We start from the raw sequence: 21,209 nt of genomic DNA on the forward strand, positions 1-21,209 counted from the left end.
TTTTGTCTTTGGTTCTGTTTATATGCTGGATTACGTTTATTGATTTGCGTATGTTGAACCAGCCTTGCATCCCAGGGATGAAGCCCACTTGATCACGCCGGGAGCTGGAGGCTGGAGCTGTTCCTATTCGGCCATCTTGGGCGCGCCCCCAGAAGTGTTAGTTTGAGTCGAGGGCTTTGGAAAAGTTCTTCATTTATTGCATATGTTTTACAGACTTTATTTCTGTGGCAAGGCCATCTGCCTAACATCATCTATATAGTTTGAGGAATTGTTTTCAGGTGATAATCCTTTAACTCTTACCATCAAGTATTTCTGTTTTTCACTTGTAAAACCACCATTGTGAATTACTCCCAGACGAGCTGCACTGAAGTCTGTGATTGCTGTGGTGATCAAGGCTGGACACACGCATCCTCGATGTTCCCGTGCCTGTGGGTCCTGTCGGGGAAGACTCTAGCAGCACCTCACAGGGAGTTGGGTGTGGGCCAGGGCACTGTGGGAGCAGAAGGCTTCCAGATGTAGGGGCCCGAGTGAATCGGGAAGGATCCATAAGCAGTGCCTTTGACTCACACGCTGGGGTAGCTCACACACGGAGAACAGCTTTATCTGTACGTGATGGGAAGCAGCGTATGTCCAAGAAGAATGGTGTAAGGGAGAAAAGTCACATTAGGATTGTATTTCCTCTTACCAGATCCCTGATCCCTCCTTCCTTTGAGCTACTTAGTCTTAAAATTCCTCCTTGGCTATTTTACAATGACAGATTACCTATTTATCTTCATGCCTTCAGAGTACCATGGCTTCTCAGTGTGAATCGTTCATATTACTTCCCAAAGAAAATCGGGGATTTTATCAATTACAAGACCCCATTATACAATGACTTGTGTGAAAAGTATACACAGAGCTTTGATTAAGACACCAGAAATTTCATAACATTGTGGGTTTTTTATACTTAAGACAAATGTATGTTAACAAGGCCATTGTGTGTTCCAGATGGCAGGCAGCAGATTCTGAGTTTGGGCATGGACCTGCAGTTGGAATGGATGAAGTTAGAAGATTTCCAAAAGCACCTTGATGGGAAAGATGAGAATTTTGCTGCAGCAGATGCAATTCCAAGTAGTGAGTGGTTTTGGAAATAGTGAAATCTGTTTCACAAATCTAGATTTATAAAATCTAACTTATCTTTCCTTTCATTTTAGATGTGTTAAGGGATGCTGTAAAAAATGGGGATTATATTACTGTAAAAGTTGCACTTAATTCAAATGAAGAATATAACCTGGACCAAGAGGTAATATGTCTTTGAAAAATCTCATGAAAGGAAAATGGAAAGTAACTCTTGAAAGAATTCAAATTACTGTTTCATTTATTTTAATTACAAAAGGCTGGGTGTGGTGGCACACACCTATAATCCCAGCACTTTGGGAGGCCGAGGCAGGAGGATTGCTTGAGCCCAGGAATTGGAGACCAGCCTGGGCTCCATGGTGAAACCCCAACTCTACAAGAAATACAAAAATTAGCTGGACATGGTGGTATATGCCTTTGGTCCCAGTTACTTGGGCAGCTGAGGTGGGAGGATCACCTGAGCCTGGGAGGTCAAGGCTGTGGTAAGTTGAGATTGTACCACTGCACCCCAGCCTGGGCAACAGAGCAAGACTCTGTCTCAAAAAAAAAAGAAGAAAGTAATGCACGTTCACTTTGTAAAATTAAAAAATTGCAGAACCCTATAAATGTACAATTTATAAGTCCCTTTAATTCCAACCCCCTTCCCCCCCAAAAGTGATGGTTTGGTTTGGTTTGGTTATGGTTACCTGTTTTGTATGTGGTTTTACCCTTTGCCTCTCCAAGAGCATAGAGTGAGACCATTTTCCTATGGCCATTTGTGTTTCTTTGATGGTTGCCCATTTCCAGCAACTGTCCATCTCTGTTGTAGCTGGCGATGTTTCATACTGATACGTATGAATTTTTTAATGGAAGTATATTGACCCTTTCTCCCTAGATTTTGGGTTTTGTGTTTGAGTCTTGTATTGCTTGAAGATTTTTATTTTTAGGCGATTGTATCTGTCGATCTTTTTTACATTTATGGCTTTTGGGTATCTTGTCTTGCTTAGAAAATATTTTCATATTTTCTTCTTTAGCTTTTTCGCTTCACTGTGGATTCTTTAGGTTTAATCCTTTGGGATTACAATTCACAAAATTATTGGGATTTTGATTAAAATTGCATGAAATAATATAGATTGAGAACTGGCATTTTTATTTACATTTTGCATCTTCTGTCTAGGAACATGGTAATTCTACATCACTCAGCTCTTCATTTATACCCTTAAGCAAAGTTCTGTGGGTTTTTCATTTGTATAGACATTGCACATTGCTTCTAGATGTATGCCTATATGTCTTATGTTTGATTATGGTCATTAGTCGTTTTTCATTTGCATTTTGTTTTTTAACTGGTTGTTGCTTGTCAATGGTAAAGCTATGGATGTCTTTGTACACATACGTGTGTGTGACTCCAGTCATTTAATGAAATTCTCTCCTCGTTTTTAAGTTACTTATTTTGGATTTTCTAGGTAGAAAATTTGATCATATGCCCCCCAGAAATTCACTGTTCATTTTATATGGTGCAGACTTTTCATGTACCTTTAGGATTTCATACACAAAACAAAATCAAAGAAGATACAAAAATGAGAGCTGGGCGTGGTGGCGTGCACCTGTAATCTCAGCTACTCGAGGCTGAGGCAGGAGCCCAGGAGTTTGAGACCAGCCTGGGCTGACATAACAACACCCTGTCTCAATAAAAAAGAAAGAAAGAAAAACAACACCAATAAAAAAAAATTCAAGCATTCCTTAGAGATACTGTGGGTTTGGTTCCGGACTGTTGGAATAAAGCGAGTCACACAAATTTGTTGGTTTCCTGGTGCATATAAAATGTAGGTTTACACTATACTGTAGTCTGTGAATAGCATTACATCTTTTAAAAAAACTATCTTAATTTACAACACTTTATTGCTAAAAGTGGCTGATACGACAACACAAAATGGGCACATGCTGTGGGGCACTGATGTGAATAAACGTGTCTGTGGCAGGGTTGCCACAGACCTTCAATTTGTAAAAAACACAGTCCCTGTGAAGTGCGGTAAAGCAAAGCTCAGTGAAACGAGGTAGGCCTGTAGAGGAAAGTGTAAAATTTTATGCAAACATTTAGATGTGGAAAAATACTCTAAAAATATTCTAAAAGCTACTAGTTTCTTAGGATGGCGAAAATCCTAAGTAGGTGCCTAAATCAATGCGCGTTAGTGATTTCACATTGAAACATCTCAAGTGAGAAGACTTGGTTCTGAAATTGTTCTAAAGATTAACACGTTTTTTATTTAACAAAACCAACACAGGATTCCAGTGGAATGACACTGGTGATGCTTGCCGCTGCAGGAGGGCAGGACGACCTCCTGCGACTCCTCATAACAAAAGGCGCGAAAGTGAACGGTCGGCAGAAAAACGGGACCACCGCCCTCATTCATGCCGCAGAGAAGGTTTGTGGCTTCTCGTGCATCCGTTTCAGAGCTTTCATTCCTGCCGATGGACTGAGAGGACCTCTTTGGTAGTGAAATACAGCAATCACACAGCCACATAGCCTTTTTTTTAAGACAGAGTCTTGCTCTGTCCCCCGGGCTGGAGTGCAGTGGCACGACCTCAGCTCACTGCAACCTCTACCCCCCGGGTTCCAGCAGTTCTCCTGCTTCACCTCCCTGGTAGCTGGGATTATAGGTGCCCACCACCATGCCCAGCTAATATTTGTATTTTTAGTAGAGACAGAATTTTGCCATATTGGCCAGGCTGGTTTTGAACTCCTGACCTCAAGTCATCCACCTGCCTCAGCCTCCCAAAGTGCTAGGATTATAGGAGTGAGCCTCCGTGCCTGGTCTGCTCCAGTTCTACTTTCTAATAGTATTTTATTATTGTCATATTATATTATGAAATAACCCCTTTTTTTTTTTTGAGACGGCGTCTCGCTCTGTCGCCCAGGCTGGAGTGCAGTGATGCGATCTCAGCTCACTGCAAGCTCCGCCTCCTGGGTTCTCACCATTCTCCTGCCTCGGCCTCCAAGTAGCTGGGACTACAGGCGCCGCCACCATGCCCAGCTAATTTCTTTGTATTTTTAGTAGGGATAGGGTTTCACCGTGTTTGCCAGGATGGTCTTGATCTCCTGACCTCACGATCCTCCCGCCTTGGCCTCCCTAAGTGCTGGGATTACAGGTGTGAGCCACCGTGCCCGGCCGTCACACGGTCCCATAGCTTTTTAAAAAATTTGTTTTAGAAATAAGGTCTCCCTCTGTGGCACAGACGGGAGTGCAGTGGCACCATCATAACTCACTGTGGCTGGAAACTCCTGGTCTCAGGCAGTCCTCCTGCCTCAGCCTCCTGAGTCGCTGGGACTAAGTGTGTACCTCCACACCTGTCTAGTTTTAAAAATGTTTGTAGAGACATGGTCTCACTGTGTTGCCCAGCCTGGGCTCAAGGGATCCTCCTGCCTCAGTTATAAGTGCTGGGATTACAGGCATGAGCCGCCGCCCCAGCTGGAGTAACTTTTTTTTTTTTTTTTTTTTTTGAGACAGAGTCTCGCTCTGTCGCCGGGGCTGGAGTGCAGTGGCCGGATCTCAGCTCACTGCAAGCTCCGCCTCCCGGGTTTACGCCATTCTCCTGCCTCAGCCTCCCGAGTAGCTGGGACTACAGGCGCCGCCACCTCGCCCGGCTAGTTTTTTGTATTTTTTAGTAGAGACGGGGTTTCACCGTGTTAGCCAGGATGGTCTCGATCTCCTGACCTCGTGATCCGCCCGTCTCGGCCTCCCAAAGTGCTGGGATTACAGGCTTGAGCCACCGCGCCCGGCCTGGAGTAACTTTTTAATTTCATGTTTCAGTTGATCTGTGACATGTAATGAATAGATTTATCATCAGTAGTGCATTGTAATCACATTTCAAAATGTGATTTATCTCATTAGAAGTAATTTATATTAAAATACTCTGATTAAAGTACTAATATTAATTTTAATCTTAAATAATTTAAATTTTTTTCGAATGGTATTAGTATTCCTTTTGGTTAATAATGTAAGTGAAATGTTCCCATATATTATCTTTTGAAAGGATTTCTATGTAGAGGTTTAGGTTGGAGCTAGCGGTTCCGTTTAGGTAGCAGTTGCTGGCAGCACAGTGAGTGGCCAAGCCTGGGCCTCTGTGGGGCAGGGCACAGCCCCGCGGCCCCACAGCAATGCTGTGACCCACAACCACTTGTGAGAGAACCTGCTGGGTATTTTTCCTGGTGACTAAGAATTTCAAAACATCTGAAAACTGTCTTTTAAATAATTTGGGGAATTAAATTTGCTTTTTTTTTTTCATAGAACTTTTTAACAACTGTGGCTATTCTTTTGGAAGCGGGAGCTTTTGTCAATGTCCAGCAGAGCAATGGTGAGACCGCACTGATGAAGGTAAATCGCTCCTGTGGGCCGTCCCTTCTTCAATACCTTGGCAGGTGCTTGTGTTGGCATCTGCCACTGCCAGGCGCTGTGCTGGGGCCTGAGAACAGAGTGGGTACCAAGACAGTCCTGGAGTCCAGCCGCTTGCAGGGGAGGAGGAGAAGCGGGCTGGCAGGCAGCAGTGAGCTCAGAGCGGGCAGTGGTGTGATCAGAACGGCACAGAGAGCCGTGAGGTCACAGGGGAGTGCTCCGAGCTGGGCCTTGGGGTCCCTGGCAATCCGTAGGGTGGATGAGGCAGGTGCCACACTGTATCCTAAATGGCAGTCAAGTCAGCAGGGAGCACTCCGGCTGCAGCTGGAGCAGCAGGGAGGCTGCCGGCCTGGAAGGAGCAGGCCTGGGTGTGGGACGGAGCTCCTCGTGTACTCTGTGTGTTCCTCATTTGATGTTGGTGAATTGGTTGCCTCGGGCTTGTTCCTGTGTTCCGGAACGTGGTTTGCAGACAGGTTTTGAAAGAAAGGTCGACCGTTTGGCATTTGTCTTAGGGGACCCGCACGGTCTAGTTGGTTCCTCTGCGGCAGTTGTGGGTTCCTGGCCCAGGATGCTCTTAGGATATAGCAGCTCCAGACACCCAGCCGGCAGTGGCCAGCTTAGCTCCCTGTGGGCACCTGTCCTCTTTCCGCCCTGGAATGCTTGGCTCCATGTAAGCCACTGAGCCCAGCAGAGGCCTGCCCACAGCGCCCATTCCAGCGTCTGTCCCCAGTAAGCAAGAGAGCAGAGCCAGACCCTGGGTCTGCAGGCACCTGGCATCGAGTCTCACCGCGAACCCTCTTCTGATGGCCCGGACCACCTGTCTCTCGTCCTCCTGCCGCACGAGGCCCATAAACAGTCTCCTCCTGTCGCCCAGGCTGGAGTACGGTGGCGCCATCATGACTCACTGCAGCCTTGGCTTCCCGAGCTCAAGTGCCTCTCACCTCAGCCTCCCGAGTCGCTAGGACTGCAGGTGCGAGCCACCGCGCCCAGCCATTTTTTTTCTTACTATAGACAAAGTCTGACTGTGTTGCCCGGGCTTGGCTGGCACTCCTGGCCTCAAGCACTTTCCTTTTGGTTCATGGAAATGTGCGTTTTGTTCAGGAGCCTGAGGTTTGTCTTCTGTTTCCCTTTGTTTGTTGTGGTTGTCTCGTGTGGAGCAGCGGTGGCCTCTCAAAGCATCATCTTGGTGACAGATGAGCCGGTGCACCCTGAACTGCAGCCATGCAGATGCATCCAGAGCATGAGAGGTGGGCGGGCACAGAGGACTGCTCATGCCAAGCCTTAGGGAGTTTGTCCAGAGGGCCCTGGGGAGCCACAGCAAGGCCGAAGCTGAAGAAGGGTAGAATCAGATTACAGGGTTTCATTTGTGTGTTTTATGCTTCGTAGTACAGGAGCGGCACAGATTGGGAGGAGGACAGTTTGCAGACTTGTCGGGTCTCCAGGTGATGTGAAATAACAGAAGTCTGTACCTGGGTAGTGGCAGGAGGGATGGAGTGGGTGAGCTGGCCACTAGGTAAGAGGTAGAATTCACAGAGCTTGGTAACTGGAGGGGATGCCTGGTCACCCCATTCCTAAGTTGGGGGCCCAGGTGGCACAGATGGAGGGAGTTGGGTATTGGGTCCTGTAGATGTCACCTCTGCACATTTCACTGGGGAATCCAGGCTCAGGGGAGAGGTGTGGGCTGGAGATTCAGGTGTTGCTGTCCAGCTCTCCGACAGTGACTGTAGCCATCGGTTGAGAGTGGGGTCATCCATGGGGAATTGGAAAGGAGAAAAGGGCCGTAGAAGGAAAGAAGCTGCGTGGGGAGAAGCAGAGGAGGAGGAGGAAGTGGTCCTCAGGCTGGCAGCGCCTCTCCCAGCATCAGGCAGAAGGCAGGTGGGAGCACCCCCAGGTCAGCACCTCAGGGCTGCATGCCTTGCTGAGGTACCTGTGTTGAGTTGGGGAGTGGGGTGCAGAGGGGAGATGGCTCTGGAAGTGGGTCGGGGAGGGCGTGGCATTTCTTCCCTGAGAGGACATGTGGCACTTACTTCACTGGTTCTGAATTCAATAGACTGCCTTTATCTGCCATAGTATTTGTTCCTGAAAAGCTGTATTTTAATTGCTTTCAGGATTTAGCATGTTGAAGTTTTTTTGAGTTTTAGAATGAGAAGCTGTAAACATAGTGATTTTCAGAAATTAAAAACCTATTCATCTGAGGAGAAAGTGTAGAACATGGGTCTTTTACAAGCGTGGGCAGGTGCAGGGGGACTGCCCTCACCTGTCGCTGCAGGCTCCGTCGATCCCAGCAGGGCCTCACCCTCCCCGTGGCCACAGTGCGGGCCACCCAGTCTGTCCCGAGCCTGTCCTGGATGCTGTCCCTCACCTCTGCAGTGGACACCCGGGGTGACCAGAAGGGTCTCAGGCATTGCCCAGGCTCCGCTGATCTGACGGCAGAGCCGCCCCTGCCGGAAGCGCTGGCTGACACCGTTGTCTGGGTAGCGTGGCAGACAGCTAGTGTGGCGGATGGGTAGGGCGGCGGAGTGCCGCTGCTCCTGGAGGCCGCTCTGTACAGTGATGCTGCTGCCCAGCATCTGCCTCACAGGGTCGGGCGGCACAGGGACCCCATCCCCTTTTCACAAATGGAAACGGGAGACTCAGAAGAATTACGGGACTTACCTGCAGTCATGTGGCTAGTAGGTGACAGACAAGGAAACAGTCTGTGCCACAGCTGCACCGCAGGTTTGCAAATTCAGATTCCTATCTCTGCTTGGGTCGTCTCCTTTAAAGCAGCAGCTGGGGACATTTCGAGGTTATTTTGTGGTCCTGAGAGGTGTTTTTGAGATTCCCGAGACAAAGCTGTCTATGGTGAGGGCCAGGCTTGTGTATCTCGGTGCCTCTGCCGAGGGGCTGGCTCGCGGGGACAGCATAGCATGGACGACAGAGGGCAGCAGGGGGCAGGACCTGGTGTCTGTTCTGTCTTGGGACTGACAGAACAGTTTTTGAAGTTGCCCATTTCCTGAAAGCTAAGTGAAGAAATTAACTTGAACATAGCACACAGATTTCTGTGTTGGCCCCTGAGTCAAAGATACTCCCCACTTGCATTTAAGCAACGTGGCCTGTGCCCTCTCTTCACAGAACCCAGGCATGTATGGAGAAGGGACCAGCATCCATGGGTCGTTACCACAGTTTACAGCCGAGTAATTGTTCCTCCTTTTTACCTGACGTAGGCCTGTAAAAGAGGAAATTCAGACATTGTGCGACTTGTGATTGAATGTGGAGCTGACTGCAACATTCTGTCAAAGCACCAGAACAGCGCCCTGCACTTCGCGAAGCAGTCCAACAACGTGCTTGTGTACGACTTGCTGAAGGGCCATCTGGAGACGTAAGTGGCAGCGACTGTGCCGTGTCAAGTCCCATCTCACACACTGTTCCTGTGGACACGCCATCACTGGAGCGGCCTCTGTGTAACTGCTCAGAAAAACATCCAGCACAAGTCCTGATGGTTTTGTTTCCAGTGAATCACAGGTTTAATAAATGGCATATGAATGATTTTTCTGCAAGTTATTTAACTCAGAAAATTTCAAACTTAACACTGGCCTATCTGGGAGTACTTTCCTTAAATATTAAGTATGCTCTTAATTTGGTTAGCAAAGGTTTTCTTAAAAACATTTAAACTTGGCCGGGCACAGTGGCTCACGCTTGTAATCCTAGTACTTTGGGAGGCCGAGGCGGGTGGATCACTTAAGGTCAGGAGTTTGAGACCAGCCTGGCCTGACCAACATGGTGAAACCCCGTTTCTACTGAAAAAACAAAAATTAGCCAGGCATGGTGGCGGGCACCTGTAGTCCCAGCTACTCAGGAGGCTGAGGCAGGAGAATCGCTTGAACCTGGGAGGCGGAGGTTGCAGTGAACCAAGATCACACTGTTGCACTGCAGCCCAGGTGACAGCGCAAGACTGTGTACCCCCACCAAAAAAAGAAACTAAACGTTCGTCTTTCTTTTTTTTTTTTTTTTTTTTTTTGAGACGGAGTCTCGCTCTGTCGCCCAGGCTGGAGCGCAGTGGCCGGATCTCAGCTCACTGCAAGCCCCACCTCCCGGGTTCACGCCACTCTCCTGCCTCAGCCTCCCGAGTAGCTGGGACTACAGGCGCCCGCCACCGCGCCCGGCTAGGTTTTTTTGTATTTTTAGTAGAGACGGGGTTTCACCGTGTTAGCCAGGCTGGTCTCTTAACTTCTGACCTCAAGTGATCTGCCTACCTCGGCCTCCCAAAGTGCTGGGATTACAGGTGTGAGCCACCGTGCTCGGCTCGTCTTTCTTTTTAATAGACCTTATGTTTTGCAACACTTTTAAGCACAGCCAAGTTGAGTGGAAGGTTCAGATTTCCAAGCCTCCCCACCGCCGAGATCCCGGTCACCCACCATGGGACATTACTACAGCCGAGGAACCTACAGGGACATCGCATAATCCCCGGAGCGCAGCACTGACGATATCAGGGCTCACTCGTAGTGATACACATTCTGTGGACCGGGACAGACACATCATGCATCCATCCCTCATCACAGTGTCACACAGAATAGTTTCACTACCGGAAAAAGCCTGTGTTTTCCACCTCTTCATCCCTCCCTCCCCCAGCCCCTGACAACCAGCAGTAACTTTACTGCCTTCATGTTTTGCCCTTTCCAGAACAGTCGGAATCACACATTGTTTGGCCTTTTCAGGTTGGCCTCTTTCATTTAGCAATAGGCATCCGAGAGTCCTTCCATGTCTTGATAGTGCATTTCTGTTTAGCACTGACTGATATTCTGTTGTTGGTTGTCAATATTTACCAGTTTATTCAAGTTCATTCTTTTTTCAAATAAATTCTAAATCATATTTTATTTTATTGCAAGTTCATACTTACAACACAATTTACTATTTCTATCACTTCAGCACTTTCGGCAACACACATCACAAACTCGCACATACCAGACAGTAGCGAACTCAAGGCGGTGTTTACGTCACAGGTCTCGGGTGGGCCTCTGGGACCGCGCCTGTTGTACTCGGTGCTGCTGATGGCCGCAGTCCCGACTCCTCTGGTCATACGGGGTGTTTGCATAGATCCAGCAAGTAGAGCGACCCACTTTCCTGATTTGCCCAGTACTGAGGGGTTCCCCTTTCTGATTTTCCACTGATTCATTATACAACTATGTAGTAAGCATAGACTTTGTGCCAGGCACTGTTCTAAAGACTGGGGAGATGGAAACGGCAGTGGGGGAAGAGACTTGCCCTCTTAGAACTTCAGTTCTGCTGAGATGGACAAGACAGATACACAGGTTGTTGGGTGCCGCCGGGTGGAAGTCAAGCTGGAAAGAAGGCAGGCAGAGCTGCAGCTCTTTTTTGGAAGGTTGGCCTGGGAAGGCCTTACTGGTATTCGACAGGCTTGTGGTTCTTTTCTACATTAATGTTAACAACGTGTACTACTTTTTTTCTTAGACTTTCAAGAGTAGCAGAAGAGACAATAAAGGATTACTTTGAAGCTCGCCTTGCTCTGCTAGAACCAGTTTTTCCAATCGCATGTCATCGACTCTGTGAGGGGCCTGATTTTTCAACAGATTTCAATTACAAACCCCCACAGAACATACCAGAAGGTAAGCCTATGCCTCCCTTCACACTTTTCTGTGTGAAACGTGACACGATATTAACAGATTTTTAGACAGATTCCTTTCTTTGAACAAAACTTTAAGGAAATTCCGTTACGTGTAATAATTTTGCAAACCAGTTAACGGCAGAGCTGCTCTGGAAGAGACACCCGGCTGACACCCCCGTCCCTGTTTTAGCCCCATTGAGAGCACTGAAGTTAGGGCTTCCTAATCACACTAGTGCTCAGTGAGTTTTATTAAAATTCAGTGTCTGAGTTATTAAGATTCTGAGCCTGGAATGTTTTTTCCCTGAATTGTGTTGTTTGTAAAGTCTTTGCCCTTTTTGAAAAAGAAAAAATACTCTTGCCCTATAGTAAAGCTGGGTGGAAGAGATGGAGAAGCCACTTCCCTCTGTAGCCTCTGCTCCACAGCCCGTCTCCAGGCAGGACTGCGGCTGGCCCTCTCTACACGTGGTGCCAGGCAGATGTGGAGGCAGCGCGGTCTGCCGAGGGGAGGCAGCTGGGCTCTGGCTTTTTTTGCTTAGAAACCTGTTCCCCATTTTGTGAAGTGGCCTCTTTCATTTAGCAGTAGGCATCCGAGATTCCTTCCATGTCTAGATAGTGCATTTCTGTTTAGCACTGACTAATACTCTGTTGTTGGTTGTCAATATTTACCAGTTTATTCAAGTTCATTCTTTTTCAAATAAATTCTAAATCATATTTTATTTTATTGCAAGTTCACACTTATAACACAATTTAGTATTCATTCCTGGAAAATATATTTAAGAACATATAGCCCTGCCCCTGAAAGAGCCATTTGCAGTATCTCAGTGTTGAGAGACTTTGACATTGTGGAATCGTCATTTGTCAGGTTTTGTTGCTGCTGTTGTTTTGAGAGGGAGTCTCCCTGGGTCGCCCAGGCTGCAGTGCCACCCGTGGCATGATCTTGGCTCATTGCAGCCTCTGCCTTCTGGGTTCAAGTGATTCTTCTGCCTCAGCCTCTGGAGTAGCTGGAACTACAGGCGCCCACTGCCACGCCCGGCCAATTTTTGTATTTTCAGTAGCGATGGGGTCATGTTGGCCAGACTGGACTCAAATTCCTGACTTCAAGTGATCTGCCTGCTTCGGCCTCCCAAAGTGCTGGGGTTACAGGCGTGAGCCACCGTGCCCGTTCAATAATTTATAGTTTTGATTATTCAGGTGGACCATCTGCATTGCCAGGTGTGAGCACCAGAGAGCAATGCCCTGAGCTGGCCCTGGTGAACCTGAGCACCCACTGACACCTACAACCGCTGGGCCTGCAGTTTTCACTTGCATAATGTCTGCATCCACCAACTTTTTTTTTTTTTTTTTTTTTACTGTTCCCCAGGCTGGAGTGCAGTGGTGTGATCTCGGCTCACTGCAACCTCCACCTCCCGGGTTCAAGCGATTCTCCTGTCTCAGCCTCCCCAGTAGCTGGGATTACAGTCACGTGCCACCACGCCCGGCTAATTTTTTTGCATTCTTAGTAGAGACGTGGGTTTCACCATGTTGGCCAGGCTGGTCTTGAACTCCTGGCCTCAAGTGATCTGCCCGCCTCTGCCTCCCAAAGTGCTGGGATTACAGACATGAGCCACCATGCCTGGCCAATTTTGGGTATGTATTAATCAGAAAAATTGGAAGGGGCAAAAGGGTATGTGGAAGAAAATGGAAAACCACTCAGACCCACACCCAAAGGTGCCCACCACAGGAATGTCCCTGGGACAGGTGCACATTCAGCAGTAATGTTTCAAATACCAGTTTAATAACTTCAGTGTAGAAATTCATACTTAAGTCTTTTCCAGGAACTGTCAGTAGAGATTACTTGGGCAAAAGGTAAAAAGAGTTCTGTGGGTTGAAAAATGCCGGGTGACACAAGCTTTGAGAGGGCCAACCTCCTCTGCACCTCCAGGCGGAGTGGGTGATGCCTGTCTGGCCAGGTCCAGCTTGGGGGCCTGCTTCCGTCTGGCGTTGAGTGTTTCTGTCTCTGGGGGCTGAAGGCTGCATCTGAAGTCATTCACACACATCTCCCATTTTCAGGCTCTGGCATCCTGCTGTTTATCTTCCATGCAAACTTTTTGGGTAAAGAAGTTATTGCTCGGCTCTGTGGACCATGTAGTGTACAAGCTGTAGTTCTGAATGATAAATTTCAACTTCCTGTTTTTCTGGTAAGATACTCTGTATTTCACTATTGAAAAGTAAATTCTTCTAATCAAAAGCATAGGTGACTTAATTTTAAATTCCTGTGTCTTAATAAAATATAATCATTCAGAAAATAATCCAGTAATAGTGGTTGGGAATGAGGCAATACCCGTAATTATCCTAAATTTTGTCAGTAGGAATTTTTCCTGTTTATTTTTTTGCCTTAAATTGTGCTTACCATACTGTCTTAGGGCTAGCATTGTTCTGAATATAAATTCTTAATGATCTCAAAGATTCTTTGTACATACTTTGCCACTTTTAGAATTCTTTCCTTGGACTGAATTAGGCAAAATTCCCTAGATATAGCCATTTTAACACTTGTACTGTGTATTGCTGGGTGCATTCTAATCCAGTTTCCTGGACTGATTGTGTCATTTGTATATTTTTAATAAATCAAGGGAAAAGTCACTTTTTTTTTTTTGAGACAGGGTTAGGGTTAGCCAGGCTGGAGTGCAGTGGCGCGGATCACAGCTCACTGGAGCCTTGACTTCCCAGGCACAAGCAGTCCTCCCGCCTCAGCCTCCTAACTACCTGGGACTACAGATGCACGCCGCCACATCCGGCTAATTTTTTGTATTTTTTGTAGAGATGGGGTTTCACCGTGTTGGTCAGGCTGGTCTCCAACTTACGGGCTCAAGCAATTGGCCGCCTTGGCCTCCTTCACAGCATCTTATGAAATAAAAAACAAAACTTATTTATGGTTCTTTTACATCATTGGTGTTTTAACAGTTTCTGGTGTAAGTTTGAAAAAGCACTGATTTTTTTTTCTCTTTCCATTGCAGGACAGTCATTTTGTTTACTCATTCAGCCCTATTGCAGGTCCCAATAAACTCTTCATAAGGTTGACAGAAGCACCCTCTGCCAAGGTGACAATCCCTTCTTCATATGCAGTGTCAGTGCTCAAGTTGTTACTCCAGATTACTTTATCAACATTAGAAAAAAATTCCAAGACTCCTGGTGTACCTGTCCTAGAGACACGCACTCCCTAGGGTAGTGATGCTAGGTGCACCCTCTCTCCATCTACAGTGGTAGATGTAATAATGCGGCAGGAACAGGACTAGGATGCAGCTGAGAAGAACGCCTCTCTAGAGGATGGAGCCATCTGAATCATGTTCTAGGCCTTGGTGTGGAATTGCCAAATACATGTCTTTAGGCCGGTCCCTAACCTCTCTTGTATGAAAGGAAGCTGGACAAAATAGTCTCTCTAATTAATAGCACTTGGAATTATTTCTTGAATTAAAATGGCAATGATCTAACAACGTAAATTGATAAGCAACTTGAAAATATTGCCAAATAATAGAAGCAGATCTTGGCCATGTGTGGTTTTTTTCTTGTAAGAAAGGGGAAATCTGGATCTGTACTGACAGCTGCATTCTTTTCTTTCAACAGGTTAAGTTGCTAATAGGTGCATACAGAGTGCAGCTGCAGTGACCAAACAGCAGGGATTGGGTGGAGTTCTCTTCAGACCCATTCCTACACTCTCTCTGACAGCAGTTTGGAATTCTTCTAGCACATCTATGTAAAGTTTTGTCTGTAAACCTCTTGCAGTGAAGCCTGTTGTCTGTTGTAGTCTGTAAGATGCGACATAGCTGTGTCTGTGCCAGTATGCTGGAATCTCAGTGCAGTGTCCAGACTGCGTATTTCAGTTTTTCCACAATGTGGATAGTACATATGAGGATTATTTAAGAAAATTAAAGACTTACTTTCTTTTTTCTGGGGACGGAGTTTTGCTCTTGTTGCCCAGGCTGGAGTGCAATGGCACGATCTCAGCTCACTGCAACCTCCGCCTCCTGGGTTCAAGCGATTCTCCTTGAAATTTCTACTAGCCCTGGTGAACTTCTGTGCTTCAAAAAAAAAAAAAAGAAGAAAAAGTTCAGCTCTAAAGCGTTTGCTTACAGCAAGGGGAGCCATGTTATATTCAAGTTACCCAAGCACCAAATAAAGTGTGGGTTTGCTGCCCCTGAAAGGGTTGGGAGGCCTGATCTTTTTCTAGTAGACAGTTACCACACATTCTGGAGATGCCAGTCACTTGTAAATGTGCTGTAGTCACTTGTACACTATGAGGCCTAAAAGAATATTATAGGCTCACACCTATAATCCCAGTGCTTTGGAGGCTGAGGCTGGAGGATTGCTTAGGCCGAGGAGTTCGAGACCAGCCTGGGTAACACGGGGTGGAACACGCCTGTGGTCCCAGGTACTCGGAGACTGAGGTGAAAGGATTGCTTGAGCCGGGGAGGTCAAGGCTGCAGAGAGCCGTCAAAGGCCACTGCACTCCAGCCTGGGTGCCAGAATGAGACCTTGTCTCAAAAGAAAAAAAAAAAAGTTTCTTGGCGTCTATACGGTTTTTTTGAAAAGCCCGATCTTGTGCCCCAGTTTTGAACACCAACTGGGAAGATGGAGCTTAGGTAACGAAGCCTGGCTGCTGTGTGGGAGCCGCCGCCTTGTCTGAGACAAGTTCCTGCTGCTTAAGCATCAGTCGAGCTCAGGCTGCATTATGCAGAAGGTGACAATTGTTTTGTTCCTCATTAGTTTATAATTGTATGAAATACAATTTTAATGAAAACTTTGCAGAATTCACGTTTGTGTAGGTATTTCAGAGAACCATTTTTACTTTACATCCTAACACTGCCTTTTCCTATGGTTTTGTCAATAAAACTATGATGTTAGTCTGTTTCCTTTTATATCTCAAGTCTCAAAACTTTAAAAGACAGTAGATATTTGTGGTTTTCTAGCTAAGTGAGGGCCGAGATTGGACTTTTTCAACTAAATTGAATCATGCAGTGTATCTGATTTCATAGCTTTCCGGGGGAACAGGGAGATCTGAGTTCACAGTGCAGGTCAGGAGCAGTAAAGGAGGCAGCAGGAGTCCAGCTACAGATGTGAACGAACAGCGTCAGGAACACGTGAGAAGGTGACCGACTGTTCATCAGGAAGGCAGGGCTGTCTAAGATACAAACCAAACAGGAATCGCCAGATAGTTCAAGTTATCAGGGAAAAAAGCCTGAGCAATGATCCCTCTGAAAAACAAAGCAGTTCTCAGGCAGCACCTTACCAAAAGGTTTATAGATAATGTTTAGAACTACAGGTCAGGGCCCAGGGCAACTTCGTGTAGTGTAAAGTGTGTGCAGCACAGCTTATGTGACCTAGTCATGTCACAGATCTCCTAGTCTTTTCCCTGGAAAGCTATGAAGTCAGATGTAGCACTAGGACATGATTCAGTTCAGGGCCTAGGACAGGTGATCTCAGGACTGAGATCGCCACACATGGGATACATGGCTGTGGCCAGACTCGCATCATGTCCTCTGCCATCGTTCCTTCCCACTGTCTACTTGGGTAAGGACAACATAATTTGGCTATTTACTAGCAATAGCACTCAGATATAGTTTGCTGTAATGGCTGTAGTAGAAAGTACACTACACATTCTTTTGTCTGTTCTGCCAAAAATAGGAATTCTGTTAACATTGAATAACTACAATTAGACATGAGTTTGGTTTCAGTCCAAAAATACACTCTCCTCACAAGTCAATCCTACCTTGATTCTTCAATGTGGAGAATCTTACTCAGTAGAATGATCAGGAAAGTCTATTTGAAGCTCAGGTGCTACTTCCTGAGTTCCGCTTTGTACTGCACTGTACGCATTGTACTGGGTAGCTTTGAAAGTGAAGCACCCTCCCAAACGAAGCAGACTGTTGGTGAGCATATAGTAGTGCGGCGAGGCTTACAGGGCACTCAGCATGTGAACCAGGGGCCTGAGGAAGCACACACCGTGAAAGGCTGGATTGGATGCCCAGAATAAAAACAGTGGCGCTCAAGGAGGATGATTAGCAAAACAAGGAAAAGCAGGAGACATATGACAGACTGAAAAACCTGCCTCGCGAACTGACAAAGGCTAAGAAGTTCAAAATGTTCAATATTTTATGCAGTTAACGTGTCAAAGCTTTAAGTCTGAAGTTTTAGACTTGTCCCAAATCCTTGCTAAGTCAAGACCACTATGGAATTCACACTGCTTTCTAGAGACTTCCGCTGACTTGCAGCTAATGGTCCTTACACAGCAAAGCTGGGATTTCTAGACGTCTCCTTCCAGGTTCAGAAAAGCCTCATTAGGTAAGTGGCAAGACTCTGAAGACAATGAAGTGGTTCACAATTCAGTCAAATGGGAACAAGATGAAGGACTCATCGCATGGCACCACTTTAGTTTTGAAGGTGACGCCTCCTTGCATCCCCACAGCATGCTCGCCTTCCTGTGCCAACTCCCGCTATTTGCTTGCCTCAGCCAGTTCATGCTTCAGTAAAAACGATTTTTCTCCCAACAATGCCAGTTTTCTTATTCCCAACTTTGAGAGTTGACTCAAAATTGTGGGCTATGAGGGATGGTTTTTAAAAATCCTCTAATGGTTCCCAGTCACAGAGCGTTGAAAGGAGGGATTTGCTGGCTATTCTGAATTTGTGCATTGCTGCCATACTACTTTCCAACATGAACCTGCAAGACCACCACACCAAGGAGTAGGTAACATCTTGATTTAATTTACAAATAAAAAGCCAAAACCCTCGATAAAAAGGAAAACTGCAGTTTACAATTATTCCAGAGATCATTTTTAACCACAGAAAATGTGCCCCTGTAGCATGTTTTTAAATGGAAAGTGCTAGGATTGCCCAGACATCCATAAACTGTATGGAGTAAGAAATTCGTGAGTGAGGTAAGATTTGTTTACTGTCTTGTTTCTTCCAGGTCACGAACAGGGTATTTCCCACAAAATGTTTTGACCTGGAAAAGAGACAGAGTCTTCACTAGTAAACAGGATCTAATCTCCATAGTATATTTTTCTAAAGAAACAAGAGCTTTCAGTCCTCAAGTAATTTGCTAGACTAGAATATTTCATTCAAGGTTCAATATTAAGATTGTTGAAGGAGGAAACTGTCACGGAAATGGCAATTTCTTAACTCTTTATAATAAAAGTAGATTCACTGTCACAAGAATTAAATATTTGGCATTTTAATAATTTTACTTTACATGTTTCTGGAGTGAACTTCGGTCTCTTTTCACTGACTTTGTTAGAAAGTAAAATCTATAAAACGAGTCACTTTAACTGAAGTAACAGTATTCACATTTTTTAACCAAAATTTAAAAATCCGAAAGTTCCAATGACAAATCTACTTGATAAGCTTAAAATCTCTCTCCCCTTCTCTCTCAAGGCCACAGAATGCCACAGGCTTGATCTGTATGTACACATTTTTCCTTTCCCATATATTTCCTTACCCATATATGAGATTGGTTCTTTGGATTTTCAGAGACCTATATATACAGCAATTTGAAAGTTTAATTTCAATAAAATCTCCATAGACTATAAAATTATTCTCTAGTTTCCATCCTCAAAATTTCTGTTGCATAGGCTGAGGGTGTGGCTTGAGAATGTGCATTCTGAGGCTCCCAGATGACGATGCTGCTGGTCCAAGGCCCAGGCTTGAGAACCAAAGCCTGAGATTAACTTTCTAGAGCTGGGTATGGTATGCAAAACAGCTGTCACGTTTTTGTGCTGCATGAGGTGTCAGATACTCTGAAAAGGTAAAACTTCTCAAAACTATGGAATACATCATCTCAAACCAAGTGCACACAAATCCTAGAAAAGAAACGTCTTCATTAGTACACATGACCTCATCTTCCCAGTTAAAACGGACTTTTCAACTTGCAGGACTCTGTGTCCAGTGTGGGAGATCCTTCATTTCCAGGAAGCTCTCGGGCCACAGTCACTCCTGTCCCCAGAACCACTTGTAGCAGCAGCAAGAATAAGACAGAATAATGTTTGGTATCACCAGACAAAAGCTAGAAAAGAAATACACTTAATACTTTCTGGATCTATTAGAATGACAATGTACCCATGGGAATTTTGTTACAAAGACTGCATTAATGTTTCAATAATATTTTATGTGTGACATAAGAAAAGAACAGAAAAATTGTGACCCCTCTCCGAAAAAGTAGAAAGCAGAGGAGGAGGAATGGATCTGATTTTCTGATGCCATATTTAAGATTACATACTTTCCAAAGGAACACAAGTTTAAAATTCTAGATTTGGAGGTCATTAAAAATCAATAGGAAATTTTTTTACAAAGACCTTTTTTTCTCTCTCCTCACTCCAAGACCTCTGTGATATGTCATTTCCCCTCCTAGTCCAGTTTTACCTGAAGACAAATCAATATGCGCATTACACCAGGAAGGAAAGAGGAGGGCGGGGCACAGCCAGAGCCCCTCGCGACTTGCAGAGAAACCAGCTGTGACGCCAGGGTTTCCTACCAAGACAGGCCACGCTACAGAGGACGCAGCTTCAGCTATTAACTGTTCATAAATATTCTACTGACTCAAAACACTGGGACCATTACTTATGTTCATGACAGTCCACAGAATCACGAAGAATTGACTAGAAAAAAATAGGAAGAAATGAATACTCAAGGATCTGTTAGGAAATAGTGAGCAGATACGGACTGACCTGAAAGGAAGTATGATTCCAGTACTTCTGGTCTTAACTCTTCTGAATTACACTGCGAGCTGCACTTCATGTAACTTCAGCCACGTTTTCTTTTATCACCCTAGAAATACAATGAAATCAGATTTAGCCTTTTTAAAAACTGATTTCAATAAACAATGAGAAAAATCAGAGTTAACTCATTTCATAAAGTTCATAACAGTAATTGAGATTTCGATGCCATTTAGTGCTGCGTGCTCTGATTATTTCCATTACGGATTTTTTTAAATTCAAAATACTCTCCATTTCCTCAAAGAACATCAACTGACTTAAAATTCAGCTTCATGTTATCTTCTACAGTAAACAGTATTAAGTCCCAAATACCAAATAATTTTCAGATCTGCTAATAATGTATTAAGAATTTATTTTGCTAAGTCCTTCCTTATTTCCACAGGCCCTCTTGTACAGACTGTTGATACTTCAGCACAACACAGCTTGAAACCTTGTAATGCAAAACCCCCCAGAGAACCCTCACTCCCACTGTGTCTTCAAAACCTTATGCCACTTGTACCAAGGCAGGGAATACAAATGTGTGTGTCGTGCTCAATCAGAAAAAGACTCTTACCCTAGTAAGACCTTGATCAACGTTCTTCAAAGAGCGTGTACCCAAAATATTTCAATAGAGGACAGGTTTATGTGTACTGTTATCCTTATATGTGTTTTATAATATGCCTGAAATATTCATACAGTCACACACAATTGCATTTTGGGACACATAAACATACAGCTGTGTGCTCAATTTTCAACTGTTGGGGGTCCATGATCCAAAAATACTGGAAATCATTACCCTAGATCAGTGTTGTTAAAACCCATTTGGGTCTCAATTTGCCTGAGAATTGGATGAAGCCCGAAACTGTCCCCCCAAAAAGTGTATGTCAAACGCATATGCAGCAACTGTCAAGACTATGCCTGCAAGTAAAGGGGACCCACAGATACCCCAGTGCACCCCAGGAACCCAAGAGGACCCATGGGGTCCCTGTAATCAAATCTTTGGAGTTTTTTTGTTTCGAGAGAGGGTCTTGCTTTGTCACCCAGGCTAGAGTACCAGAGGCATGAACATGGCTCACTGTAGCCTCATCTTCCCAGGCTCAAGCAGTCCTCCTGCCTCAGCCTCCCAGGTAGCTGAGACTACAGGTGCACACCACCACACCCAGCTAGTAGTTGTATTTTTTTGTAGAGATGTGATTTTGCCTTGTTGTCCAGGCTCATATGGAACTCCTAAGCGCAGGCAATCCTCCAGCCTTGGCTTCCCAAAGTGCTAGTAATACAGGTGTGAGCCAACATGCCTGGCCTGTAAGAATTTTTTAAAACAAGGTATGGCATAAATGAACAAAAACTTATTTATTTTTTGTTTTTTGAGACGGAGTCTCACTCTGTCGCCCAGGCTGG

The 21,209-nt window shown here is 45.4% G+C and overlaps 1 protein-coding gene and 1 long non-coding RNA gene across 2 annotated transcripts in view; one reads left to right on the plus strand and one right to left on the minus strand.

The window, feature by feature from the left end:
• Window positions 1-14,851, plus strand: part of MPHOSPH8 (M-phase phosphoprotein 8) — a 44,707-nt gene extending 29,856 nt beyond the window's left edge. The window contains exons 6-14 of the mRNA XM_011958963.1: window positions 988-1,113; window positions 1,194-1,282; window positions 3,378-3,518; window positions 5,382-5,468; window positions 8,693-8,847; window positions 10,938-11,092; window positions 13,141-13,268; window positions 14,085-14,168; window positions 14,692-14,851. Of these exons, the coding sequence (XP_011814353.1) occupies window positions 988-1,113; window positions 1,194-1,282; window positions 3,378-3,518; window positions 5,382-5,468; window positions 8,693-8,847; window positions 10,938-11,092; window positions 13,141-13,268; window positions 14,085-14,168; window positions 14,692-14,733 (1,007 nt within the window). The 3' untranslated portion in view covers window positions 14,734-14,851. The remainder of the gene's footprint in view (window positions 1-987; window positions 1,114-1,193; window positions 1,283-3,377; window positions 3,519-5,381; window positions 5,469-8,692; window positions 8,848-10,937; window positions 11,093-13,140; window positions 13,269-14,084; window positions 14,169-14,691) is intronic.
• Window positions 14,852-17,193: 2,342 nt separating this feature from the next.
• On the minus strand, window positions 17,194-21,166 carry LOC105523907. The gene is made up of 2 exons (XR_001003667.1): window positions 19,785-21,166; window positions 17,194-18,067 (listed from the first exon to the last, which is right to left on the minus strand). It is a non-coding gene; the product is annotated as an uncharacterized LOC105523907 (long non-coding RNA).
• Between the last annotated feature and the right edge of the window lie 43 nt (window positions 21,167-21,209).

This window comes from Colobus angolensis, unplaced genomic scaffold (genome assembly GCF_000951035.1).
Source record: "Colobus angolensis palliatus isolate OR3802 unplaced genomic scaffold, Cang.pa_1.0 Scaffold113, whole genome shotgun sequence".
NCBI lineage: Eukaryota > Metazoa > Chordata > Mammalia > Primates > Cercopithecidae > Colobus > Colobus angolensis.